The 23,335-nt window shown below is 51.9% G+C and overlaps 3 protein-coding genes across 3 annotated transcripts in view; 1 reads left to right on the forward strand and 2 right to left on the reverse strand.

Moving 5' to 3' along the window:
- The window catches only part of LOC147097759 (suppressor of SWI4 1 homolog), an 88,418-nt gene extending 82,876 nt beyond the window's left edge, over positions 1 to 5,542 (reverse strand). Inside the window, exons 1-3 of the mRNA XM_085971857.1 lie at positions 5,195 to 5,542; positions 3,779 to 3,949; positions 1,746 to 1,847 (exon numbers count right to left, since the gene is read on the reverse strand). Of these exons, the coding sequence (XP_085827983.1) occupies positions 1,746 to 1,847; positions 3,779 to 3,949; positions 5,195 to 5,212 (291 nt within the window). The 5' untranslated portion in view covers positions 5,213 to 5,542. The remainder of the gene's footprint in view (positions 1 to 1,745; positions 1,848 to 3,778; positions 3,950 to 5,194) is intronic.
- The window catches only part of LOC147097760 (angiopoietin-related protein 2-like), a 90,439-nt gene that overhangs the window by 36,313 nt on the left and 30,791 nt on the right, over positions 1 to 23,335 (forward strand). The gene's annotated exons all lie outside the window — the stretch shown is intronic.
- LOC147097762 (ras-specific guanine nucleotide-releasing factor RalGPS1-like) overlaps positions 7,415 to 23,335 on the reverse strand; it is a 92,002-nt gene continuing 76,081 nt past the window's right edge. The window contains exons 10-17 of the mRNA XM_085971428.1: positions 22,824 to 22,969; positions 19,953 to 20,010; positions 19,471 to 19,539; positions 18,455 to 18,560; positions 17,944 to 18,036; positions 15,783 to 15,888; positions 13,337 to 13,428; positions 7,415 to 11,336 (exon numbers count right to left, since the gene is read on the reverse strand). Of these exons, the coding sequence (XP_085827554.1) occupies positions 11,307 to 11,336; positions 13,337 to 13,428; positions 15,783 to 15,888; positions 17,944 to 18,036; positions 18,455 to 18,560; positions 19,471 to 19,539; positions 19,953 to 20,010; positions 22,824 to 22,969 (700 nt within the window). The 3' untranslated portion in view covers positions 7,415 to 11,306. The remainder of the gene's footprint in view (positions 11,337 to 13,336; positions 13,429 to 15,782; positions 15,889 to 17,943; positions 18,037 to 18,454; positions 18,561 to 19,470; positions 19,540 to 19,952; positions 20,011 to 22,823; positions 22,970 to 23,335) is intronic.

The raw sequence follows: 23,335 nt of genomic DNA on the forward strand, positions 1-23,335 counted from the left end.
ATCTGGCGCCGTAACTGGATGCAAGATGTGAAAACGGCAATTCCAATTAAGTCACCTCCCACTCTACCCTTCAACATTGCATGAGTGTGAGGGGGAGAGGCGCGGGGAAGTGTTTATGGGGTTAGGGGTGGAAGAACAGAAGTGCAACAGGGAACCTGTAGAAACCTCCACAGAGAGTGGGGAGGGGAGGGGAGGGCAGGAATCGCAGTAAACCACAAGGACCCGGTACAACGAGAAAGCAGAGAGTGTAACGGTGACAGAAGATCGGTCTTGTTTCAGGTGCAAGCGTCTCTATAATTTAATACGATTTTATATAAAGCTTCTTGTGTGTGCAATTCAGGGCCACTTCTCCAAACTGCATTTTGGGAGAAATTCTCCGCTGACAATATTTGGAATTGGGTGGAATTCCCATCGCGGTATGGAGTGCAGACAATTCGCCCCCGTTTAGATGAAATGTCCAAGTGAGAGAGAGCGAGCTCACAGCCCACACGGGTGATCGAGATATGCTCATTAATTGCGAGTGCATTCTGTCTCATTCTTAATCACAGTTTTTGACTAATAATGAAAGGTATCTTTTGATATTCCTTTGTCTCAGCAAAGGGTGGGTAGAGCTGGTGTCCCAAATCAAACTCCCAAATTCACGAATCTCTGCTCCGTCAGATAGGTGAACGAGCGGAAGCTATTGGAATCTTATTTCATACATGAACTCTCCCCTCACAGGCAGGCTTTCCATGTTATGAGAACTGTTAACGTTTCAACACGTTTATTATTTTGAAACGTGTTTGAGGTACTGATGATTACACAGGATATACGACACAGAAACAGGCCATTCGGCCCAACCAGTCCATGCCGGCGTTTCTGCTCCACTCCAGCCTCCTCCCGTCTTTCCTCATCTAAATCTATCAGCATAACCCTCTATTCCCTTCTCCCTCATATGCTTGTCCAGCCTCCCCTTAAATGCATCTGTACTATTCACCTCAACCACTCCCTGTGGTAGCGAGTTCCACATTCTCACCACTCTCTGGGTAAAAACGTTTCTTCTGAATTCCCGATTGGATTTCTTTGATGAGAAATGATATGTAATCTAGTGATTTACTAAATAAACCTGATTGGCAGTTTATAACAGAGTCTGTCAAAATGTTATTTGTTCAGCAGTCTGGGTGCAGTATTGTTGTGGCTCTGCTACTGAACTGAATCTAGAGGCTGAGAGTTCAAATCCCAGCAAGGAAAGTTGTGAAATGTGAATTCAATAAAACTAATACCTTGTGGAAAAATAACTGCAGCCGTGTTCGAGACTAATACCTTCTGAAGGGACCTTGCAAGCAACGTTTTATTTTAGGCGCACGGCCCCTTTAAATTTGCTGCGCGGTCTCTTTTCCAGTGGATCAGCTGGTGAGCGGCCTGCGCGGGACCTCCCGATCGCTGCTTAGGGGGAAGGTTGCTAGCAAGCTAATCAGTTCTGGGCAAGTCGGGATGGGGCAATAAGTGTGACCTTGCCAGGGTCGTCTACACCTCAAGAACGAAATTTAAAAAAGGATAAATCAGGCGGTTGCGATGGAAATTCCAGTGCCGATATCGGTGACAAATGGATTCATTATTCACCCTGGGCACAACACCTCTCGTTACATCATCAATAAGGTCACGCTTCAGTGGGCACAAGAATCACTAAAGTAACCACAAAGGATAGGAGAAAGAGGATGAAAAAAGGGATCGTTCCCCCGGAGGAAGATCTCCAGCCTACTTACAAAGTTTACGTTTGTCGATGATTTGGTAAAAATTAAGAAATGTGTCACACCGAGTGGTCCAGCCACGGAGACAAAATCCTTCAGCAAATTCTTCTTGCGCACCTGGTGACACACACACAGAATGATTGTCAATTGGAAAACGAGTTACTGAGTCGCCCAGTAACACCATCACTGGGCGTACTGAACGCACTGGTACCAATATTTTTTTTTTTTACAGTAAATGCATGCACTTTAACTCTAACTGCTCCCAACCCGAACCAGCAGCGGCAGACCTGTGACCACCTGTAAACTCAGTGTGTGACACACAGCTCAAACCTTCTCTCCGGTTACACCCCAAACATGGGGGGCCACAATCTGCAATTGTGTTACTGGCTGTTTCTCCCTCCATAGTTCTAGCAGACACATGAAATTTTCACCCAACATCATACCTCATCAATACTGTTGGGTAACGGAATCAAAGGAATATGGCGTGAAGACAGGTAAATGGAGTTAAGGTGCAGATCAGCCACGATCTCACTGAATGGTGGAACAAACTCAAGGGGCTGAATGGCCTCCTCCTGTTCCGATGGTTTCCTGGCAACAGTACTGGGCAGTGTCAACTTGTTTACTTCATGCTGTGATCCCCTAACCCGATCATCTTTCTCTGATCTCCCCATCATCTCTGGGCAAGTTAGCAGAGCGGCAACCTGTTCCCAGAGACAGCGATGACCCATGTATGGGGGCATCACTTCAGACAAAGTGTCGCCCGCTGTAGGCTCCAAGTGTAGCACACAATCCCCAGAGTGACAGAGGCCAGGTCATGAGGACACTGCCTCAATGTGGCCCGGGCTGGCAAGAAATACATTCAAACTCCCGGAAAAGTGTCCAGTAAATTACACAGAATTTACAGCTCAGAAACAAGCCAGTCGGCCCAACTGGTCTATGCTGGTGTTTATGCTGCACACGAGCCGACTCCCACCGTACTTGATGTGTCAGTCGTAGCTCAGTGGGTAGTACCCTCGCCTCTGAGTCAGAAGGTTGTGGGTGCGAGTCCCACTCCAGGGAGCTTGAGCACAAAAATCCAGGCCGACACTCCCAGTGCAGGGTTGAGGGAGCGCCGCACTGTCGGAGGGGCGGTACTGAGGGAGCGCCGCACTGTCGGAGGGGCGGTACTGAGGGAGCGCCGCACTGTCGGAGGGGCGGTACTGAGGGAGCGCCGCACTGTCGGAGGGGCGGTACTGAGGGAGCGCCGCACTGTCGGAGGGGCGGTACTGAGGGAGCGCCGCACTGTCGGAGGGGCGGTACTGAGGGAGCGCCGCACTGTCGGAGGGGCGGTACTGAGGGAGCGCCGCACTGTCGGAGGGGCGGTACTGAGGGAGCGCCGCACTGTCGGAGGGTCGGTACTGAGGGAGCGCCGCACTGTCGGAGGGGCGGTACTGAGGGAGCGCCGCACTGTCGGAAGTGCCGTCTTTCAGATGAGATGCTAAACCGAGGCCGTCTGCCCTCTCAGGTGGACGTAAAAGATCCCACGAAGAAAAGCAGTGGCGTTCTCTCCAGTGCCTGGCAAATATTTATCCCTCAATCAACATCAGAAACAGATTATCTGATCATGCTCACATTGCTGTTTGTGGGAGCTTGCTGTGCGCAAATTGGCTGCCGTGTTTCCTACATTACAACAGAGACTATGCTTCAAAAAGTACTTCATTGGCTGTAACGTGCTTTGGGATGTCTGGCAGTCGTGAAAGGCGCTGTAGAAATTCAAGTCTTTCTTTACTTCATCTTATCCTATCGGCATATCATTCTAATCCTTTCTCCCTCAAGTGTTTAGATAGCTTCCTCGTAAATGCAAAGAAACAAATATCAATCCCCAGGTAAGAGAACAACCACCAGCTGAACTTCACACTTCCTGTCGGGGAGACCCAACATGTCATCACTTCCTGATCTATCTGTCCGCGGATCCTCCTGCATTGCGGGTGTTCTCCTCTCATGGAGGCTTCCCAAGCTGGAGCTTCCTCTGAACTTTCACCTGGCACAGCACGTTGTACGAGACTCACCTTCAGTGTGCGGGCGGTGAAGGGCTCCATGAGCCGCCTCATGTCTGAGATCAGCTGCTGCACATTCTGGCCCACTGGGCCTCGATTGAAGATGAAGGAGTGAGGGACGCTGGCAAACTCCTCCTGCGCGATGTGAATCGCATTCGCACGCGCTTTCTTCTGATTCTTAGTCTGAAATAGGATTTAAACAAATGCAGCTTTAATGTTATCGGGTGGGGGTGGGTTTCGAATTACAAAAAATATCCAACACTATCTGGCAATAATTTACCAGCAACACAGTATAACCGAGGGCACGTCATAGCTTCTACTGAACTGCCTCAAAAGCTACATTACAACAATGACTACACGTCAAAAACACTTCATTGTGTCAGCTGTGGCTCAGTGGGTAACATTCTCTCTCGCCTCTGAGTCAGAAGGTTGTGGGTTCATGTTCCACTCCAGAGACTTGAGCACATAAAGCTAGGCTGACACTCCAGTGCACTGTCGGAGGTGCCGTCTTTCAAATGTGACGTTAAACTGCTCTATCAGGTGGACGTAAAAGATTCCATGACACTTATTCGAAGAAGAGCAGGGGAGTTCTCCCCGGTGTCCTGGGGCCAATATTTATCCCTCAGCCAACATCACTAAAACAGATGATCTGGGTCATTATCACATTGCTGTTTGTGGGAGCTTGCTGTGCGCAAATTGGCTGCCGCATTTCCCCTATTACAACAGTGACAACACTTCAAAAGTACTTCATTGGCTGTAAAGCGCTTTGAGACATCCGGTGGTCGTGAAAGGCGCTATATAAATGCAAGTCTTTCTTTATTTTCATTGGCTGAAAAGCACTTTGGGACGTCCTGAGATCGTGAAAGGTGCTATACAAGTGCATGACATTCTTTACCTTCAACTGAACTGCCCGTGAATTCCAAAATCTCATAAGATACAAACCGTTTCTCAGTTCCCCTGGTTTAGCGCTGGCGTAACCCCTTTTCCTCTCCTTTCCAAAAGGGGCTGGCTCCAGCAGCGCTGTACACTGTGTAAATACCCCACCCAAGTGGCCATTTCTCGGGCATGAACCTTCAGTGGACGTTGGCCGTGGGGTGAATCACAGCCGATGCTGTCCTCACCCAATGTCCCCAATCCCACAAACAGGGGAGAGCAAACAGAAGGTGGGAAATACTGGGTGGGTTTCCCTTCCCTGGGAAGCATCGAGGCCAATTGTAACACACACACCCACCCTCAGCACAGCCCGGGTTGGCCTCAGTGCCCCTCAATAACAGTAGGCGGCCATTTGGCCCATCTCAGCCCAGACACTAGAATCCCCCACCCCACAACAAGCACAACATCCCATTTTACACCAGGGTTTGGGCCTCCACAATTCAGTCCCGGCTCCCTGACCCTGCGCGACCGCCGCGGTCCAAACCCCCCGCTTACCCAGTCGCGTCGGCCCATCCTGCGGCCCGAGAGTGAGGAGGATCCCCGGGGGTTGGCTCGGTGCCGGAGGTTTAGGCTTTTCTCGAGGTTTCTCTCAGGCGCGGCTCCTGGGTCGGGTTTGGGGGTTTAGGGTTTGTTTAGGGGATTGGGTTTCGGGTTTCTCTCAGGCGCGGCTCCTGGGTTGGAGTTGGGGTTGGTGGTTTAGGATTTGTTTAGGGGATTGGGTTTCGGGTTTTCTCGGAGTTTCTCTCTCAGGCGCGGCTCCTGGGCGCCGCCATTACCACCCGGTAACCATGTGTCTCCCGGTACACCCGCTCAGCGCTCCGGCTCCGGCTCCGTCCGCGGCTCCCGCACAAGGTTCCGCCCAATCCAGAGCGACCAACTCCGGGGGAACCTTTAGGCGCAGCACATCAAGTGAAATGGCCCACAAACCCAATTAAGCACCTGTGTCTATGTGGATTAGAAGATTGAAAAGTCGAATGATCATATTTCTAAACCAAATTGTGTTTATTTTTAAAAAAGGGAGGGTGTAAAAAGTCAGAAATATTTTAGTTAATGTTTTTGGGTTGTCTTGTGCCAGTAGAGGGGGAAGGGGCCCTGGCCTGAGTTTTGGTGAAAACCTGACCAACTAATGTCTCCACCCGCACTTGCTTCACATTTTAGCCAGACTGCCACAAAGTGATCGGATGGTTATGTTATCGGGTTATTGGGCACAAATGAAAGGCCCAGTCCCCGCGGACAGCCTACCGGACGATCCCTCGGTGTCCGATGAATCAGCCAGGCTGGCCAGCCAGCAGTAGCACTGTTCCAATCTCGACTTGCTTCCAATAAAAAGAATGAACTTGCATTTCTATAGCACCTTTCACAACCTCAGGACGTTCCGAAGCGCTTTAGAGCCAATGAAGTACTTTTTGAAGTGTAGTCACCGTTGTAATGTGGGAAACGTGGCAGCCAATTTGAGCACAGCAAGCTCCCACAAACAGCAATGATGACCAGATAATCTTTTTTTTTAAGTGATGTTGGATGGGGGATAAATATTGGCCAGGACACTCGCCACAATCTTCACCCATGTCATCTTAAAGGCATTAAGAATCCAAAGAAGCCCCCTCTTCCCCAAAGAAACATAAGAATTAGGAGCAGGAGTCAGCCATTCAGCCCTTTGAGCCTGCTCCGCCATTCAATAAAATCATGGCTGATCTTCTACATCAACTCCACTTTCCTGTACTATCCCCACATCCCTTGATTTCCCTAGAGTCCAAAAATCTATCGATCTCTATCTTGAATATACTCAACAACTGAGCATCCACAGCCCTCTGCGGTAGAGAATTCCTAAGGTTCACCACCCTCTGAGTGAAGGAATTTCTCATCTCAGTCCTGAATGGCCAACCTGTTATTTGAGACTGTGACCCCTGGTTCTGGACTCCCCAGCCAGGGGAAACCTCCTCCCAGCATCTACCCTGTCAAGCCCTGCAAGAATTTTGTATGTTTCAATGAGATCACCTCCCATTCTTCTAAACTCTGGAGAATATAGGCCTAGTCTACTTAATCTCTCCTCATAGGACAATCCCCCCCCCATCCCAGGAACCAGTCTGGTGAACCTTCATTGCACTCCCTCTATGGCAAGTATATCCTTCCTTAGGTAAGGAGACCAAAACTGTACACAATACTCCAGGTGTGGACTCACCAGGGCCCTATATAATCGTAGCAAGACATCTTTACTCTTATACTCAAATTCTCTTGTAATAAAGGCCAACATACCATTTGCTTTCCTAATTGCTTGCTGCACGTGCCTGTTAACTTTCAGTGATTCGTGTACAAGGGCACCCAGGTCCCTCTGAACACTGGAGAGTCAATAGTTGTTCATTTGACTTCAGATAAGTGTAGGATTGAGCCCTTGCCTCTCGCTGATCACAGCACTGACTCACGGTGTGTGGATATAATTAAGAGGCAGAGCTCAGTTTCCCCGCCATGGTCCAGGGCCATCGAGGATAACTAATGACCAACAGCTACTTTAGCACAGAGAGTATTGCAGAGTGGTCTGTGTGGAACAGTCGCACACCAGGTGCTGAATTTACCCACTGAACCAGCAGAAACAAAACAAAGGGCATTTTGCCAGGGGAAAAAAATGTTCGAGAGCCAAATGCAGGGTTACATCAGAAATAATTATTTTGAAAAAACACTATCAAAAGCCGATGAACAGCAATATACATTAGAGAAAAGTGAAGATATACTGGAGAATTCTTTAATACACTCAATAGTCTCAGGGTTAAGGCATCAATTGTATTAAAAATATAATTCCATCTTTATTATACAAACATATAAGATTAAAACCTGAAGAGAAAAAACCCTTCAGAACATGTTCAACGTCACCTCTGACTGAGATGCTGCACCCAAAGCAAAGTGTGCTTTAAATACCGGCTGTAACTGTACTGCAGAGGAGCAAATATCTACATTCTCCTCGATCAGCCGACCCGTCTAATCCCGAGGTGCTGGGAATACAGCCTTGGGGCCTCTCGTGCCCTCCGCACCCTCACTGCCCGGTGACCCTCAGCAGGCTCATTTGGGTATGTGTCTGTGGGGCTGAACTCACAGATCACAGGCTCTGGGTGTTACTGGAGTCAGATTAATATCTACATATTTATTTTTAAGTTTTTCAAAAAAATTATGTTTGCTTTGTGTGAACGGCCCTGAAAGCAAGTCACTGGTCCTCAGAGAGGAAAGAGTCAGTGTGTTTCCCAGCTCTAAAACTTTCCACAATTAACACATGCACACACACCCCACACACACACAACCACACCCACACCCCCCCATACACACAGCCACAGCCACCCCCACCACACACACCCTGCTGCCAGGTCATGTGGATTCAGGCTCCAGTTGGGCGTTAGTTCAGTGATGTGGAACATACCGAGTGGGGGAAAGAGGGAGGGGGAAAAAAGAAGAGGGTACCAGTTACCCAGCAGCATTTCTCAGTGCTTTTCCCCCATTTGTGTTAGAGTGAATTAAATGAAACTTTGTGGTGATGGAGACAAGAGGTGAAACCTGTACAGAGCCCTGCAATCAGCAGGCAGTGAGGAAAAAACCATCTAAAAGGAGGACCCAACTGTATTCAAACAAGGGGGGGGGAAAAGAGGCGGATACTTTCTTCACTGTGTTACACAAGGTGCAATGGACACTGTTGTGACATTACATAAAGAGCATATTGAGTACTGTAGAACAGGCCGGGGAGTTGAAGAGGTCGCCCTTCAAACGAGTTACAGACCAAATATTGGGACATTGTCCTTCAACTGAATCCTTACAACTACAAAGCAAACCACTGAAGGAAATTAGTTTTCCATCAAAAACAGCACAAGCAGAGAGAGGCTGCCGCAAACGTGTTCTCAGTCACGATGAGGCAAGGCCAAGTGTCAGGAGAGTGCAGCCACACTGAGGCACGAGTGGACGTGAGGCAAGAGGGAGGGAGTTACGGGGCAGGAGGGAGGGAGGGAGTTACGGGGCAGGAGGGAGGGAGGGAGTTACGGGGCAGGAGGGAAGGAGGGAGGGAGGGAGTTAGTTACGGGGCAGGAGGGAGTTAGTTACGGGGCAGGAGGGAGGGAAGGAGGGAGTTACGGGGCAGGAGGGAGGGTGTTACGGGGCAGGAGGGAGGGAGGGAGTTAGTTACGGGGCAGGAGGGAGGGAGGGAGGGAGGGAGTTACGGGGCAGGAGGGTGGGAGGGAGTTACGGGGCAGGAGGGAGTTACAGGGCAAGAAGGTGGACACTGAACATTTTCAGAACAAAGAGGATTTCTCACACCAAGCTGGGTCTAAATTGAGTTGGAAGGAAAATCAATTCCAATTCTCAGCAGATTCTGTGGGGCTGGAATTTCCTCTCCTGTTCCCCACTGGTGAGATCCCAAAAGCTTATTCGGAACTAAGCTACAGCCCTTGTGGGTCCAAAAGGCACCCGGGCCAGTAACTCAGGCAACTGAGACGTCCCGTGAAACGAGTGGGCCATAAAAATCAGCAGAGAGACGACAGACACTCACAAAGGGGAATTCTTTACAAGGACGACATCAAGCACGGAATGTATCCCATCACCGAAAACCAGCAACTGCCCTGGAACTAGGGTTGCCAACACTCCCGGACTGCCCTGGAGCCTCCAGGAATTGGAGATTAATCTCCAGCTCACTGCGGCGAGCAACACCCGGGAGAGAAATCACAGGAACATTGCGTCCAGCTTAACTCTTTTATTGATCACTTTCATTTATTATTTATAAGAAATATTGGAGATGGAGATGGGGGGGGGGGGGTGGGAGGGAAAAGGCGTGTGACTGACCATCAACAGTCGTCTAATGGGTTGACGAAGGGGCTGCCCGCTCTCCAGTGGGAAGTGGGTGCGTCGTGAGGGTGGATGTGTCGAGTGACCAGCGGTGGGAGCGTGGGGATGGGGCGGGAAGTCGCGCGATTGAATCTCCAGGGAAACCCTCCAACCAGAGTCGGCAAACTTAGCTGGAACACGGGAGTGACGTAACAACACGTTTCTCTCACGGACACTTTTCCAGGCGTCATATTGATGCCGGGATCGGAAGCAGTGGTTGTGATCTCGGGTTTATTCGCACCCATGCATTAAGCGAAGCCTCTGAACGCCCTTCGGACAGGCGACTACCAGCTGACACAACAGAGTCTCGTCATCAAAATCAGCTCCGAGTGGCCAAGGTGGAATCCTCGTATCGGGAGCTGTGGCTGAAGCAGGATTTACTCAGCACCAACCTCCCAGTCAGAGGTTCGAGTCCCAGAGCCACCAGTAACTGGAGTCTCCTCTGCGAGACGGCGGACTGCAGCCTGGGTTTTCTGCTCAGTTTCCACCGCCCCCCCCCCCATTTCATTTTAATGGACGGGAATATCGCAGGTTGGTAAAGTGCATGGCGGAGACGCCAGCCTAGCGGTCGGCTGTAGACAGAAACCTCGAGCTAGGGCAACAGGTGGACAGAAGGGTCGCTGTTCCATCTCAGTGCCAGTGCACCCAGTCGGGATATTAGGCAACTTTGGCTGCAGTCAGAGAAACAATTACGAGCTGGACGACTTGTCCCAGTCCCTTCACTGGGCTAAAAACAAACAATGGGAGGCAAACAGTTCATTTAAAAGGAGGGGAAAATCTCCATGAAAAGCAACGACAATCAGTTTTTGGTTTGGAGAATTCCAGAGTAATTTCCATCGCCGTGTTCTGTGCAAGCGTCACGATGATGTGTTTCGATCCATCATTGTGTCACGTAAAAGGGTGTCTACCAAATGTTTTCTGTGCAGGCTGTGCCCCTTCCAAGGTGCAGCTACAGTTCAACTATTAGAAAATGTGTCCCATGAATAAGCAGACCCAACTCGCCAAGGGCCAGGACGGTTAGAACTCGGGGCAAAGTGTTGGTGGGCTCCATTAAACCTCGAGCTTGCGGGGCCAAGTGGTGACGGGATGCAGGTTCATGCCCAGGATTCCCGACAAGAGTTCCCAATCGGAGTTGTGCCACCATCGGAAGGAGTAACCAAATGGAAGCCTGGTGATGCCGCCCCACCCCCCGAGAGAGAGAGAGACAGAAGTAGAACGTTATCCTCCATCTCCCAGCGGCTGACTGAAGAGAGTGACGCTGGCTGAGGCCCATGGGGAGGTTTGCCTGCCCATTTCCAGCAGCTCAGGGTTGGTGAATTATAGATCAAGGCCTCACCTGAGAAAAACACTCGCTCATCAATACCGAGAGACCCTCAATGCATCGGCCAAGACCCTACCAAAAAAAAATCGACAAGATTATCAGTGAAGATTTCCTCCATTCAAAAGGAGAATCAAACATCCACAACAAATTTGAATGCCGGGTATTGTGTTGCTGGGGGAAGCAGTCATTATCTTTCCACCTGCCCCCTGTCGTGTTGGGCCGGCTCTGCAATGGAAGTCTCTTTGGTGGCCACAGTGGAAATGTCGAGGTGCTGATAAGCTGATGGCGATATTGGTAGAAGATTGCATCGTTTCACCCACTTCCCGAGATCCTCCAGCATATTCACACATCAGTCGGCTTCTGTTTTTTTTAAAAAAATCTAGAAATTGCATCACGTTTTCCACATCCTCCTCCATGGGTCCTCCTCTTCCTCACTCATTCAAAAGACATCAGGTTCGGCGGAGGCTGCAAGAAAAATTCAACCAGTTCAGGCCAGAGGCATGTTTCGAGGTAGACACCACACCAATGAGAGACAGTAATCGGGGAGGAGGGGGGGGGGGGGCAGGGACAATTACGGGGATGGGGGAAACAGGGTTGGGTTCGGCTGGGATGTCCCCATGTTTGGGTGGCCTGCTGATTCTCATGGTCTCGGCTGACACATGAAGAACGTCCATTTGGGTCACGTGTCCACAGCTCATGAAGCCATTGCCCAGCACCAATCAGCTCCTTGAGACTACACTTCAAAAGCACTTCATTGGCTGTGAAGTGCTTTGGGACGTCCTGAGGTTGTGAAAGGCGCTGTAGAAATGCAGGTCTTTCTTTTTTAACTGGAATACAGGACTGATTTTCAAACAAATGCTCAAGAGTAAGACTGCTGGAGAACGTCGGCCGAGTATTCCTTCAACTAGGCATCCTGTTTCTACCGGGTACCGTACCTCCAACGGGACAGGCGCTCTCGTCCACTGTTAATCAGTAATATTTTATTGACTGGGGCTAAGCATGCTTTCCAACTTGTTGGAGCGCGGTCAGTGTCAGCTGTGGCTCAGTAGGTGGCACCCTCGCCTCTGAGACAGAAGGTTGTGGGTTCAAGTCCCACTCCAGAGACTTGTGCACAAAATCCAGGCTAACACTCCAGTGCAGTGCTGAGGGAGCGCCGCACTGTCGGAGAGGCAGTACTGAGGGAGCGCCGCACTGTCGGAGGGGCAGTACTGAGGGAGCGCCGCACTGTCGGAGGGGCAGTACTGAGGGAGCGCCGCACTGTCGGAGGGGCAGTACTGAGGGAGCGCCGCACTGTCGGAGGGGCAGTACTGAGGGAGCGCCGCACTGTCGGAGGGGCAGTACTGAGGGAGCGCCGCACTGTCGGAGGGGCAGTACTGAGGGAGCGCCGCACTGTCGGAGGGGCAGTACCGAGGGAGCGCCGCACTGTCGGAGGGGCAGTACCGAGGGAGCGCCGCACTGTCGGAGGGGCAGTACCGAGGGAGCGCCGCACTGTCGGAGGGGCAGTACCGAGGGAGCGCCGCACTGTCGGAGGGGCAGTACCGAGGGAGCGCCGCACTGTCGGAGGGGCAGTACTGAGGGAGCGCCGCACTGTCGGAGGGGCAGTACTGAGGGAGCGCCGCACTGTCGGAGGGGCAGTACTGAGGGAGCGCTGCACTGTCGGAGGGGCAGTACTGAGGGAGCGCTGCACTGTCGGAGGGGCAGTACTGAGGGAGCGCTGCACTGTCGGAGGGGCAGTACTGAGGGAGCGCTGCACTGTCGGAGGGGCAGTACTGAGGGAGCGCTGCACTGTCGGAGGGAGAGTACTGAGGGGGTGCCGCACTGTCGGAGGTGCCGTCTTTCGGATGAGACGTTAAACTGAGGCCCCGTCTGCCCTCGCAGGTGGATGTATAAGATCCCATCGAGCTATTTCGAAGAGGAGCAGGGGAGTTCTCCCCGGTTTCCTGGCCAATATTTATCCCTCAATCAATATCACTAAAACAGATGATCTGGTCATTATCACATTGCTGTTTGTGGGAGCTTGCTGTGCGCAAATTGGTTGCCGCATTTTCTACATTACAACAGTGACTACACTTCAAAAAGTACTTCATTGGCTGTACAGCGCCTCAGGGTGTCCCGAGGTGGTTAGGGCGCTTTGTAAATCCAAGTCCTCTCTTTCTCAGTCAACCTCTCACAGCTGAGCAGCGTGAATGGAGCCCCTCACTCACAGAAAGCATCAAAGGCGTGTACTGTGAGGGTGACAGGTGAAGGGGGAATGGGAGGAACGCAGCCCTCGCCTCATCTCCTCCTCACCTGTGGACCACGCCATGGTGCAGCAGCCTTGAGGGAGGGGAGATGGACTTCCTCCGCTGCACCCCTTACCACAGCGCACCCAAATACCCGATTAACGGAACCAGTTCGTCCAGCGACTCACGTTCTTGCCAAGTTACATGTTGAAATCAGTTAGTCCCTGATCAGGTGGCACTTACCTGCTTCCTGTTGCTCTTGCAAGCCCTGCTAAGGTGCTTGAACCACAGCGCTGCATTCAGTCTGCTTCCTGCATGAAACTTATAGGAATTCCCTGCTTTGAAAACAGAAGAATACTCAAGGACAGGCTGAGACCAGAGCACAATACGAGAAAGGACAGTGCCCTGAAACACGAACAATCAAATAACAGGGAGCAAGATTGCACCAAAATCGTATCCCGCAGAGTTTTAACACTGCGCTGTAGTGTCAGCTGTGGCTCAGTGGGTCGCACTCGCGCCTCTGAGTCAGAAGGTTGTGGGTTCAAGTCCCGCTCCAGGGACTCGAGCACATAAAGCTAGGCTGACACTCCAGTGCAATGCTGAGGGAGCGCCGCACTGTCGGAGGGTCAGCGCTGAGGGAGCGCCGCACTGTCGGAAGGTCAGCGCTGAACTGTCGGAGGGTCAGCGCTGAGGGAGCGCCGCACTGTCAGAGGGTCAGCGCTGAGGGAGCGCCGCACTGTCGGAGGGTCAGCGCTGAACTGTCGGAGGGTCAGCGCTGAGGGAGCGCCGCACTGTCAGAGGGTCAGCGCTGAGGGAGCGCCGCACTGTCAGAGGGGCCGTCTTTCAGATGAGACCTTGAACCGAGGCCCCGTCTGCTCTCTCAGGTGGATGTAAAAGATCCCGTGGCACTATTTCGAAGAAGAGCAGGGGAGTTATTCCCGCAATCAACATCACTAAAACAGATGATCTGGTCATTATCACATTGCTGTTTGTGGGAGCTTGCTGTGCGCACATTGGCTGCTGCGTTTCCCACATTACAACAGTGACTACACTTCAAAAATGTCCTTCATTGGCTGTAAAGTGCTTTGGGACGTCCGGTGGTCGTGAAAGGCGCTGAAGAAAGGCAAGTCTTTCTTTCTTAAATAGAACATAGGTTGATGTCTGTGGTACTCTGCACAATGAGCACCTAATCTCAGCACGGTCACAGAGGAGAAATTCCTCCTCATCTCTGTCCTAAATGGCTTACCCCTTATCCTTAGACTGTGACCCCTGGTTCTGGACTCCCCCGCCATTGGGAACATCCTTCCTGCATCTAGTCTGTCTAGTCCTGTTAGAATTTTATAAGTTTCAATGAGATCCCCTCTCATTCTTCTAAACTCCAGCGAGTATAAGCCCAATCAACACAATCTCTCCTCATACGTCATTCCTGCCATCCCAGGTATCAGTCTTGTTGTGTATGTAATATGTATGTTACTTTAAACCTATGGCCAGGGCGGCACTACTTTGTAGGGCGTAGTGATACCATAGTACCACTCCTGGCCATAGTGGTATAAATAGTACTGTGGGTACTGATCTCCCCTCAGTTCCCCGCCTGTTGGTATTAAGTAAAGACCTACGTTGAATCCTCCAAGCTGTCCCTTCATTATTGGATTAAGTATAGACACATACTTTACAAGTCTGGTGAATCTTCGCTGCACTCCCTCCATGGCAAGAATATCCTTCCTCAGATAAGGCGACCAAAACTGCACACAATACTCAAGGTGTGGTCTCACCAAGGCCCTGTACAACTGCAGCAAAACATCCTTGCTCCTGTACTCGAACCCTCTCGCTACGAAGGCCAACATACGGGGCGGTGAAGAAACTATCTGGAAGCGTACGTCTGCAGAATGCTAATTGTGCCCTCGTAGTCAGGGTGGAGAGTGGATGCTACCACACGGACTGCAGCGGTTCAAGAAGGCAGCTCACCACCACCTTCTCGAGGGCAATTAGGGATGGGCAATAAATGCCGGCCTTGCCAGCGATGTCCACATCCCATGAATGAATAAAAAAAAAGCTCATTAACCCTTACTCATTCCTTGCACTTTTCCAACTTACTGAACCCAACAATCGATTATAAATCTGTCCTTAGACAGCCCTGTGAGACAGTCCTGGCCCTGGCAAACACAGCAATGTACAGTAGCAAAATACCGCAGATGCTGGAAATCTGAAATAACAACAGAAAATGCTGCAAACGGTCAGCAGGTCAGGCAGCGTCTGTGTAGAGAGAGACAGAGTTAATGTTTCAGGTCGATGGCCCTTGGTCCAGGACTAGAAGAGGCCACTGTGGTCAGTCTGGCCAGTCCCAGTGACTTGGGCCGAAGTCAGTCTTCCCTTGTCCCTGCTCCGCTCCAACCGGCTGCCTTCTGCAATCTTATAGACAGACAGACTTGTGTTACCAGACATTCCGCGCACTCCCTGCCTCACGCTGTTAGAAGACTAATGGGCAATTATTAAGATTGTGTCCAGTCGCCCCTTTTGGAAGCATTTCAGGTGATGTAAACAGCACCGGCATAAAGACAAGCAACTACTTAACCAACCCTGTCGCCAGAAATGATCCCTCGATACTTTGTGTAGCAGAATTCCCTTCACACCTCTCGGGTTTTGAAATAGAAAGCGATTCCCCAAGTGACACAGACAATATTGAACTCACCGCGTTCAGGGTCCGTGAGCTGGAACATGTCCACGTTCTCCGACTCGCCTAGCAGAAGAGGCAGCCAACCCACGACAGATGCCCTCTTACACCAGCTCGACTTAAACTGCTCCACAAAGACAAAAACAATTTTAAAAACGTAAGCAGTTTAAGATTCCTTCCCCTCAGATTCAGTTAAATTGGAAATATGATGAATTCAGCGGTTTGAACTCTAATCTCAGGGGTTTTCTCGAACCACCGCCCTCCTCGAACTGGTGAACAGACTTCACCCACCCCGTCAAAAATAAAATGTACAATAACAATACGGGAGGGGAGAAAGGGGGAAGAGGGGCGGGGGGAGGGAAGTACATTTTTTCTAAAATGCTCAGCCTTTTTAAAGATGGTTACCAGATATTTTACCTTTTTTTTTTTTTAAAAAAGGCATCAACTTTAGAACCAAGACAGAGATGCTGGAGTGAGAGCGATGGAGCATTGATATAGCAGCAGACCACATCCTCACAGTGCCCAAAGCCCTTTACAACCCATGGATTACTTACAGTCTCCGCCACACTCCCCCAATAAGAGCTCTTTACCAGCTCAGAGGGAGTGTTTCAGCAGCACCTCCCAAACCCGTGGCCTCCACCACCTAGAAGGACAAGGGCAGCAGGCGCATGGGAACACCACCACCTCCAAGTTCCCCTCTAAGTCTCACGCCATCCTGACTTAGAAATATATCGGCCGATCCTACATCGTCACTGGGTCAAAATCCTGGAACTCCCTCCCTAACAGCACTGTGGGAGCACCTTCACCGCACGGACTGCAGCGGTTCAAGAAGGCGGCTCACCACCACTTTCTCGAGGGCAATTAGGGATGGGCAATAAATGCTGGCCTTGCCAGCGACGCCCACATCCCGAGAATTAATTTTAGAAAGTATGTACGTGGAATAGTTATTGACAAGATTATACGACCCCATTATCCATACCAGTTACTTCCACTGAAAGAACCGCTTTCCGTTTCTCCTTCGGTATTCTTGTCTGAACTCTCCAGATGACACTGGGGTAGAGTTCAGGCAGCATTGTCCACTGCCCACTCCACACTGGGGGCAGGGGGCAGATTGCGCTCTCCTCTACATCTCATCACAGTCAAGCCGAGCCTGAGCACATACACCATGGTTACTGGGCAGTGACCACGGACAGGAGCCCTGGCTGATTGTCCCCTCTCCAGGGCTGGGATACAGAGTCCCCCGACCACTGTCCCCACTGAGAGGACAGAAGATGAATCAAACGGGGTCCCTCCCAGCCTATGAAGCTCAAAATTACGTCAGGGATCTCAACCCCTTTCAATGAACGTCTTGTTATTTTAAGTGTACAGTGTAGTAAATCCAGAGCGCAAATGTATCTCAAGGGGGCTGGAACAGAAAAGCGGAGGAAGTGATGCTTCAGTTGTATCGCGCCTTGGTCAGACCCCACCTGGACACTGCCTTCAGTTCTGGGCAGCACATATCAGGCAGGATATATTGGCCTCAGAGTGGGTGCAGCACAGATTTACCAGAGTTATACTGGGGCTAAAAGGGTTAACTTATCAGGACAGGATGCATAGACTTGACCTGTATTCGACTGAGTTTAGGAGGCTGAGGGGTGATCTGATCGAAGTGTTTAAATTGATAAAAAGGATTTGATTGGGTAGATAGAGAGAAACTATTTCCTCTGGTGGGGGGAGTCCAGAACAAGGGGGCATAACCTTAAAATTAGAGCCAGGCCGTTCAGGGGTGATGTCAGGAAGCACTTCTTCACACAAAGGGTGGTGGAAATCTGGAACTCTCTCCCCCAAAAGGCTGTAGATGCTGGGAGTCAATTGAAAATTTCAAGACTCAGATCAATAGATGTTTGTTGGGTAGGGGTATCGAGGGATATGGAGCAAAGGCGGGTCAATGGAGCCGAGGTGCAGATCAGCCGTGATCTCACTGAATGGCGAACAGGCTTGAGGGGCTAAATGGCCTCCTCCTGTTCCTCTGATCCTTTATGGCACTTGAAAGCCGCCTGCACAGTAAGCCCCAGGAACCTAGGCAGCCTGATAACACCTCAACCCAAACAGTCTGCGATCAGTCATTTCCTAACAGGATGTAGATGTTCAGGGAAGGAATGCGAACTCTCTCCATATACTGTGTTGCGATGACACTGACCTGTTCTCTTGCAGTAGATTTCAGTGATCTGGCTTCGTAGTAAACCAGCTGACAGTCACAGAGCGCAACCCAATACGTCGTCCACAGTGACACCTGAGTTAAGACAGAACAGTCCGCAGTTTAGAGGTCCCTTCTCCACCAGTGCTGACCCCCAAGTTCCACTCAGCCCCACAATCACACACGTTCTCCGGGCCTCCCTGAAGATCGGGGATTCCCGTAGAGGTGCAAACTCCAGTAACCATGGCTCTTGGTTAAGCGGTGCCTTGAAGGAGTGCAGTGTGTAACCAAGGGATGTGTGGACAGATTTCACTCCATTCATGAATCACCGATGCTGCAATATTGACCCGATGCTGCAATATTGACCCGATGCAGGGAACTTGCTCCACTCACCAGTCTGAGAGGCAGTTGGCTCTTTGCAATTCGGCCATGGGTGGCAGGAAGGGAACTGTAGGAAGCAAAGCCTATGGACTGGGGTTCGGGGATGGATATTTCTTACCAACTTCGCCCTTACCGTTGGCTTCTTGCCACCCTTCAGGACGGTTTTCCTCCTCAGTGCGCTTTCGATGGTGGCAGGTCCTCGATGGGCAAGGACTGGAGAGTCCTCGGGTAGGGTGGGTCTAGGAAGAGCAGAGCGAGAATCCGTTACTCCAGGAGCAGTGACGTAAAGTGAGGGATTGTGGGAGCCCCACAGCCTCTCGCCACTTTCCAAGTCCGGAGTAAATTAAAAAGCAGAATTTATTTCACTTCTCCGGGTCGAGAGCAACACTCTGGCTCCAGCCCAAGTTAACAGGGAGGGGACAATACCGTGAAATTTTCCCCCCTCCGTCCTTCTCATTTGATCTCCACTCCTTTCCCGGAGGCTGGGATCCAATACTGGGGCTCCGTCACCTTCCAGTACCTTTGCCAAGTGGCTGTTTACGTGTGGGTCGAGATAGCAAGTTTCAATGGGCTATTTAACCGCAGGAGGCTAGACCAGTCAAGGCCAATCGCCTCCTAACCCAATGTCTACACACAAGTGCTGTCTTAACAGGGGTCAGCGGGCAGTGATTATTTTTTACCCCCTTCACTCTCTCCGGGATTTAAAGAATCCAATTTTGGTACCCGCGTCGCCATTCTAGCCGAGTGCCAACAGGCTATTCGATCATGGAGGGCATCGCAGGTAAGCCTCGATCCCCCATCCGCACCAAATACACACACACACACTTGATAACGTATCGTGCTTTGAGCAGCTGTAAGAGAGATTAACTTCATTGTTGGAGAGAATATCCAGACCCCCGTGACACACGCCATTACCAAGCCAGGTGATCTGGGGCGGAAACATGTGACGCACAGACAGACCTTGCTGGACACAGCAGCAGACAGGAAGTCCTGACACCGGAATATGGGGGCAGCACATCCGCATCCTGCCCGGAATGCCCTGTGCCACCAGGGGCGGTTTCACCAGGGGCTCTCCCTGTGTATTTCCACTGACTATAGAGGAGTGTGTTGGGTGAGCGTGTCTCACACCTCATGTTGAAGGTTACAGACCTGACTAGGTTCGTGTGGCAGCTCCGCATAACCCTCGTCATCGGACCCAGGGGGCGATAGAACCGGTTCCTGCCACAGAAACAGGTAAAGCAAATCCTAATTAAGACACACTCAAGGGGGGAGAGAACATAGGAACAGGAGGAGGCCATTCAGCCCCTCGAGCCTGTCCTGCCAATCAATGAGATCATGGCTGATCTGTGACCTAACTCCATCCACCTGCCTTGGCTCCATATCCCTTACCCTTGTCTGGCAAAAGTCTATCGATCTCAGATTTAAAATGATGAATTGAGCTCGCATCTACTGCTTTTAATGGGAGAGAGTTCCAAACTTCTACCACCCTTTGTGTGAAGAAGTGTTTCCTAACTTCTCTCCTGAATGGCCTGGCTCTGATTTTAAGGTGATGTCACCCTTGTCCGAGACTCCCCCACCCTTGTAATCGGACCACCACCCCCCGCCCCGCAAACCGATCCCCCGGCTCTCACCTTTCAAAAACTGGCCACGAGTTTCTCTCTCCACCGTCTTGGCTTTCTTCACAGGAGACTGGAACAAGAAGAAGTGAAACTGCATCACCAGCCCTTCCTCTCCCGGGTTCTCTGAGCAACCTCCCGCGTTTCCCAGCGGGCGGGCTCTTCAACCACTGCCAGCGCGGTGCGACAAACCAGATGGAGAGAGATGCACAAGTGAAGTCCTGAATGCTCTCTCCACCCTCCAGGGGTTCTGGGTGGTGCTGAGCGGACCCGACACCCCAGCTCGCCCTGCTCCCTCTGTGCAGGAACGTGGAGAAACAAACCCATCTGTTACTGCACATGGTGCCGCCACTAGTTGTGGTGTTGGGGTGGGGAGGAGGAAGGCATTGGTCACGTACCTCAGTGCTCCACAGCCGGAGCACCCAGACTTGGACCCACATGACTTTACGCTGTGTTAATTCCCGTTGACAGCCACACCATTAAACTCGAGAGATTCCATCAGGCAAGATGGGAGGAGGAGGATCTGGTCCACAATAGCAGTGACCAGCTGCACGAGTGTTTGCCCCTACCCCACCTGCTGGCTCACACAGCTACCCCAGGTTAGAGACATACTCGCCGAGGTCAGCCCAGGGCCGGGCACCAAGGTGCCAGAGTGTGAAATGGAAATGTCCCCTGATGTGGGGGCCAGTGTGGTCAACTCAACTCAACTGCTGAACAACATGGAGTTTTATATAGAACGAAAGAACTCGTATTTCTACAACACTCAAGAAGCTCGACACCATCCAGGGCAAAGCAGCCCGCTTGATCGGCACCCCATCCACCACCTTAAACATTCAGTCCCTCCACCACCGGCGCACCGTGGCTGCAGTGTGTACCATCTACAAGATGCACTGCAGCAACTCGCCAAGGCTTCTTCAGCAGCACCTCCCAAACCCGCGACCTCTTCCACCTAGAAGGACAAGGGCAGCAGGCGCATGGGAACACCATCACCTCCAAGTTCCCCTCCAAGTCACACACCATCCTGACTTGGAAATATATCGGCCGTTCCTTCATCGTCGCTGGGTCAAAATCCTGGAACTCCCTCCCTAACAGCACTGTGGGAGTACCTTCACCACACGGACTGCAGCGGTTCAAGAAGGCAGCTCACCACCACCTTCTCAAGGGCAATTAGGGATGGGCAATAAATGCTGGCCTTGCCAGCGACGCCCACATCCCGAGAATGAATAAAAAAAACAACCAATGAAGTACTTTTTGAAGTGTAGTCCCTGTTGTAATGTAGGAAACGCGGAGGCCAATTGCGCACAGCAAGCTCCCACAAACAGCAATGACATACATGACCATGTGATGTTGGTTGAGGGATAAATATCACCCAGGATATATCGCCTGAGTCAGAAGGTTGTGGGTTTAAGTCCCACTCTAGAGACCTGAGCACAAAAATCTAGGCTGACACTCCAGTGCAGTACTGAGGGAGTGCCGCACTGTCGGAGGGGCAGTACTGAGCGAACGCCGCACTGTCGGAGGGGCAGCACTGAGGGAGCGCTGCACTGTCGGAGGGTCAGTACTGAGGGAGCGCTGCACTGTCGGAGGGTCAGTACTGAGGGAGTGCTGCACTGTCGGAGGGACAGTACTGAGCGAACGTTGCACTGTCGGAGGGGCAGTACTGAGGGAGTGCTGTACTGTCGGAGGGGCAGTACTGAGCGAGCGCTGCACTGTCGGAGGGGCAGTACTGAGGGAGTGCCGCACTGTCGGAGGGGCAGTACTGAGCGAGCGCTGCACTGTCGGAGGGTCAGTACTGAGGGAGCGCTGCACTGTCGGAGGGTCAGTACTGAGGGAGTGCTGCACTGTCGGAGGGACAGTACTGAGCGAACGTTGCACTGTCGGAGGGGCAGTACTGAGGGAGTGCTGTACTGTCGGAGGGGCAGTACTGAGCGAGCGCTGCACTGTCGGAGGGGCAGTACTGAGGGAGTGCCGCACTGTCGGAGGGGCAGTACTGAGCGAGCGCCGCACTGTCGGAGGGGCAGTGCTGAGGGAGCGCCGCACTGTCGGAGGGGCAGTACTGAGGGAGTGCTGCACTGTCGGAGGGACAGTACTGAGCGAACGTTGCACTGTCGGAGGGGCAGTACTGAGGGAGCGCTGCACTGTCGGAGGGGCAGTACTGAGCGAGCGCCGCACTGTCGGAGGGGCAGTACTGAGGGAGCGCCGCACTGTCGGAGGGGCAGTACTGAGGGAGCGCTGCACTGTCGGAGGGACAGTACTGAGCGAACGTTGCACTGTCGGAGGGGCAGTACTGAGGGAGCGCCGCACTGTCGGAGGGGCAGTACTGAGCAAGCGCCGCACTGTCGGAGGGGCAGTACTGAGCGAGCGCCGCACTGTCGGAGGGGCAGTACTGAGCGAGCGCTGCACTGTCGGAGGGGCAGTACTGAGGGAGTGCCGCACTGTCGGAGGGGCAGTACTGAGGGAGCGCTGCATTGTCGGAGGGACAGTACTGAGGGAGCGCTGCACTGTCGGAGGGACAGTACTGAGGGAGCCGTCTTTCAGATGAGACGTTAAACCGAGACCCTGTGTTCCCTGTCAGATCCCATGGCACTATTGGAAGAAGAACAGGGGAGTTCTCCCTCAATATTTATCCCTCAACCAACATCACTAAAACAGATGATCTGGTCATTATCACATTGCTGTTTGTGGGAGCTTGCGGTGCGCAAAATGGCTGGCGCGTTTCCTACATTACAACAGTGACTACACTTCACAAAGTACTTCATTGGCTGTAAAGCGCTTTGGGGCGTCCTGAGGATGTGAATGGCGCTATATAAATGCAAAGCGAGGAGAAGTAACCCATCAAGCAGGAAGCGGTGCCGTGGTCCTGTACAACAGCAGGCAGTCCTTTACCTGGAGAGCGGTCACAGGCAGGCTGGACCATAGCCTGCATCACCCTCAACAAATCCTCTTCCATCACACTGTCGTCCAGGAGGCTGCGAGTCCGATAGCCGGGGAAGGTGGCGCTTTTGAGGTCTCTGTTGCTCGCTCCTCCCGCCCTGTACAAAATACAGCAAATACTCTGTAAAACAGCTGGGGAAATACAGGAAACTCTTTTTTATCTGGCACCGACGGGACCGGCGTGGTGCCGGTTGATCAAAAAGTCTGGATTACAGAGAGGTATACTTACCAAGGTACGAGAGCCCCGAACACAGCCACAAGTGCAGGAGCCCCGGTTACACGGCACTTGTGCAGGAACCCCGGTTACACGGCCACAGATCCAGGATTCCCTGTTGCATGGCCACAGGTGCAGGAACCCCGGTTACACGGCCACAGATCCAGGATTCCCTGTTGCATGGCCACAGGTGCAGGAACCCTGGTTACACGGCCACAGATCCAGGAACCCCGGTTACACGGCCACAGGT

The sequence above is a fragment of the Somniosus microcephalus genome, chromosome 31 (genome assembly GCF_052327205.1).
Source record: "Somniosus microcephalus isolate GS21.2 chromosome 31, FLI_Smic_1.0, whole genome shotgun sequence".
NCBI classification, from domain to species: Eukaryota; Metazoa; Chordata; class Chondrichthyes; order Squaliformes; family Somniosidae; genus Somniosus; species Somniosus microcephalus.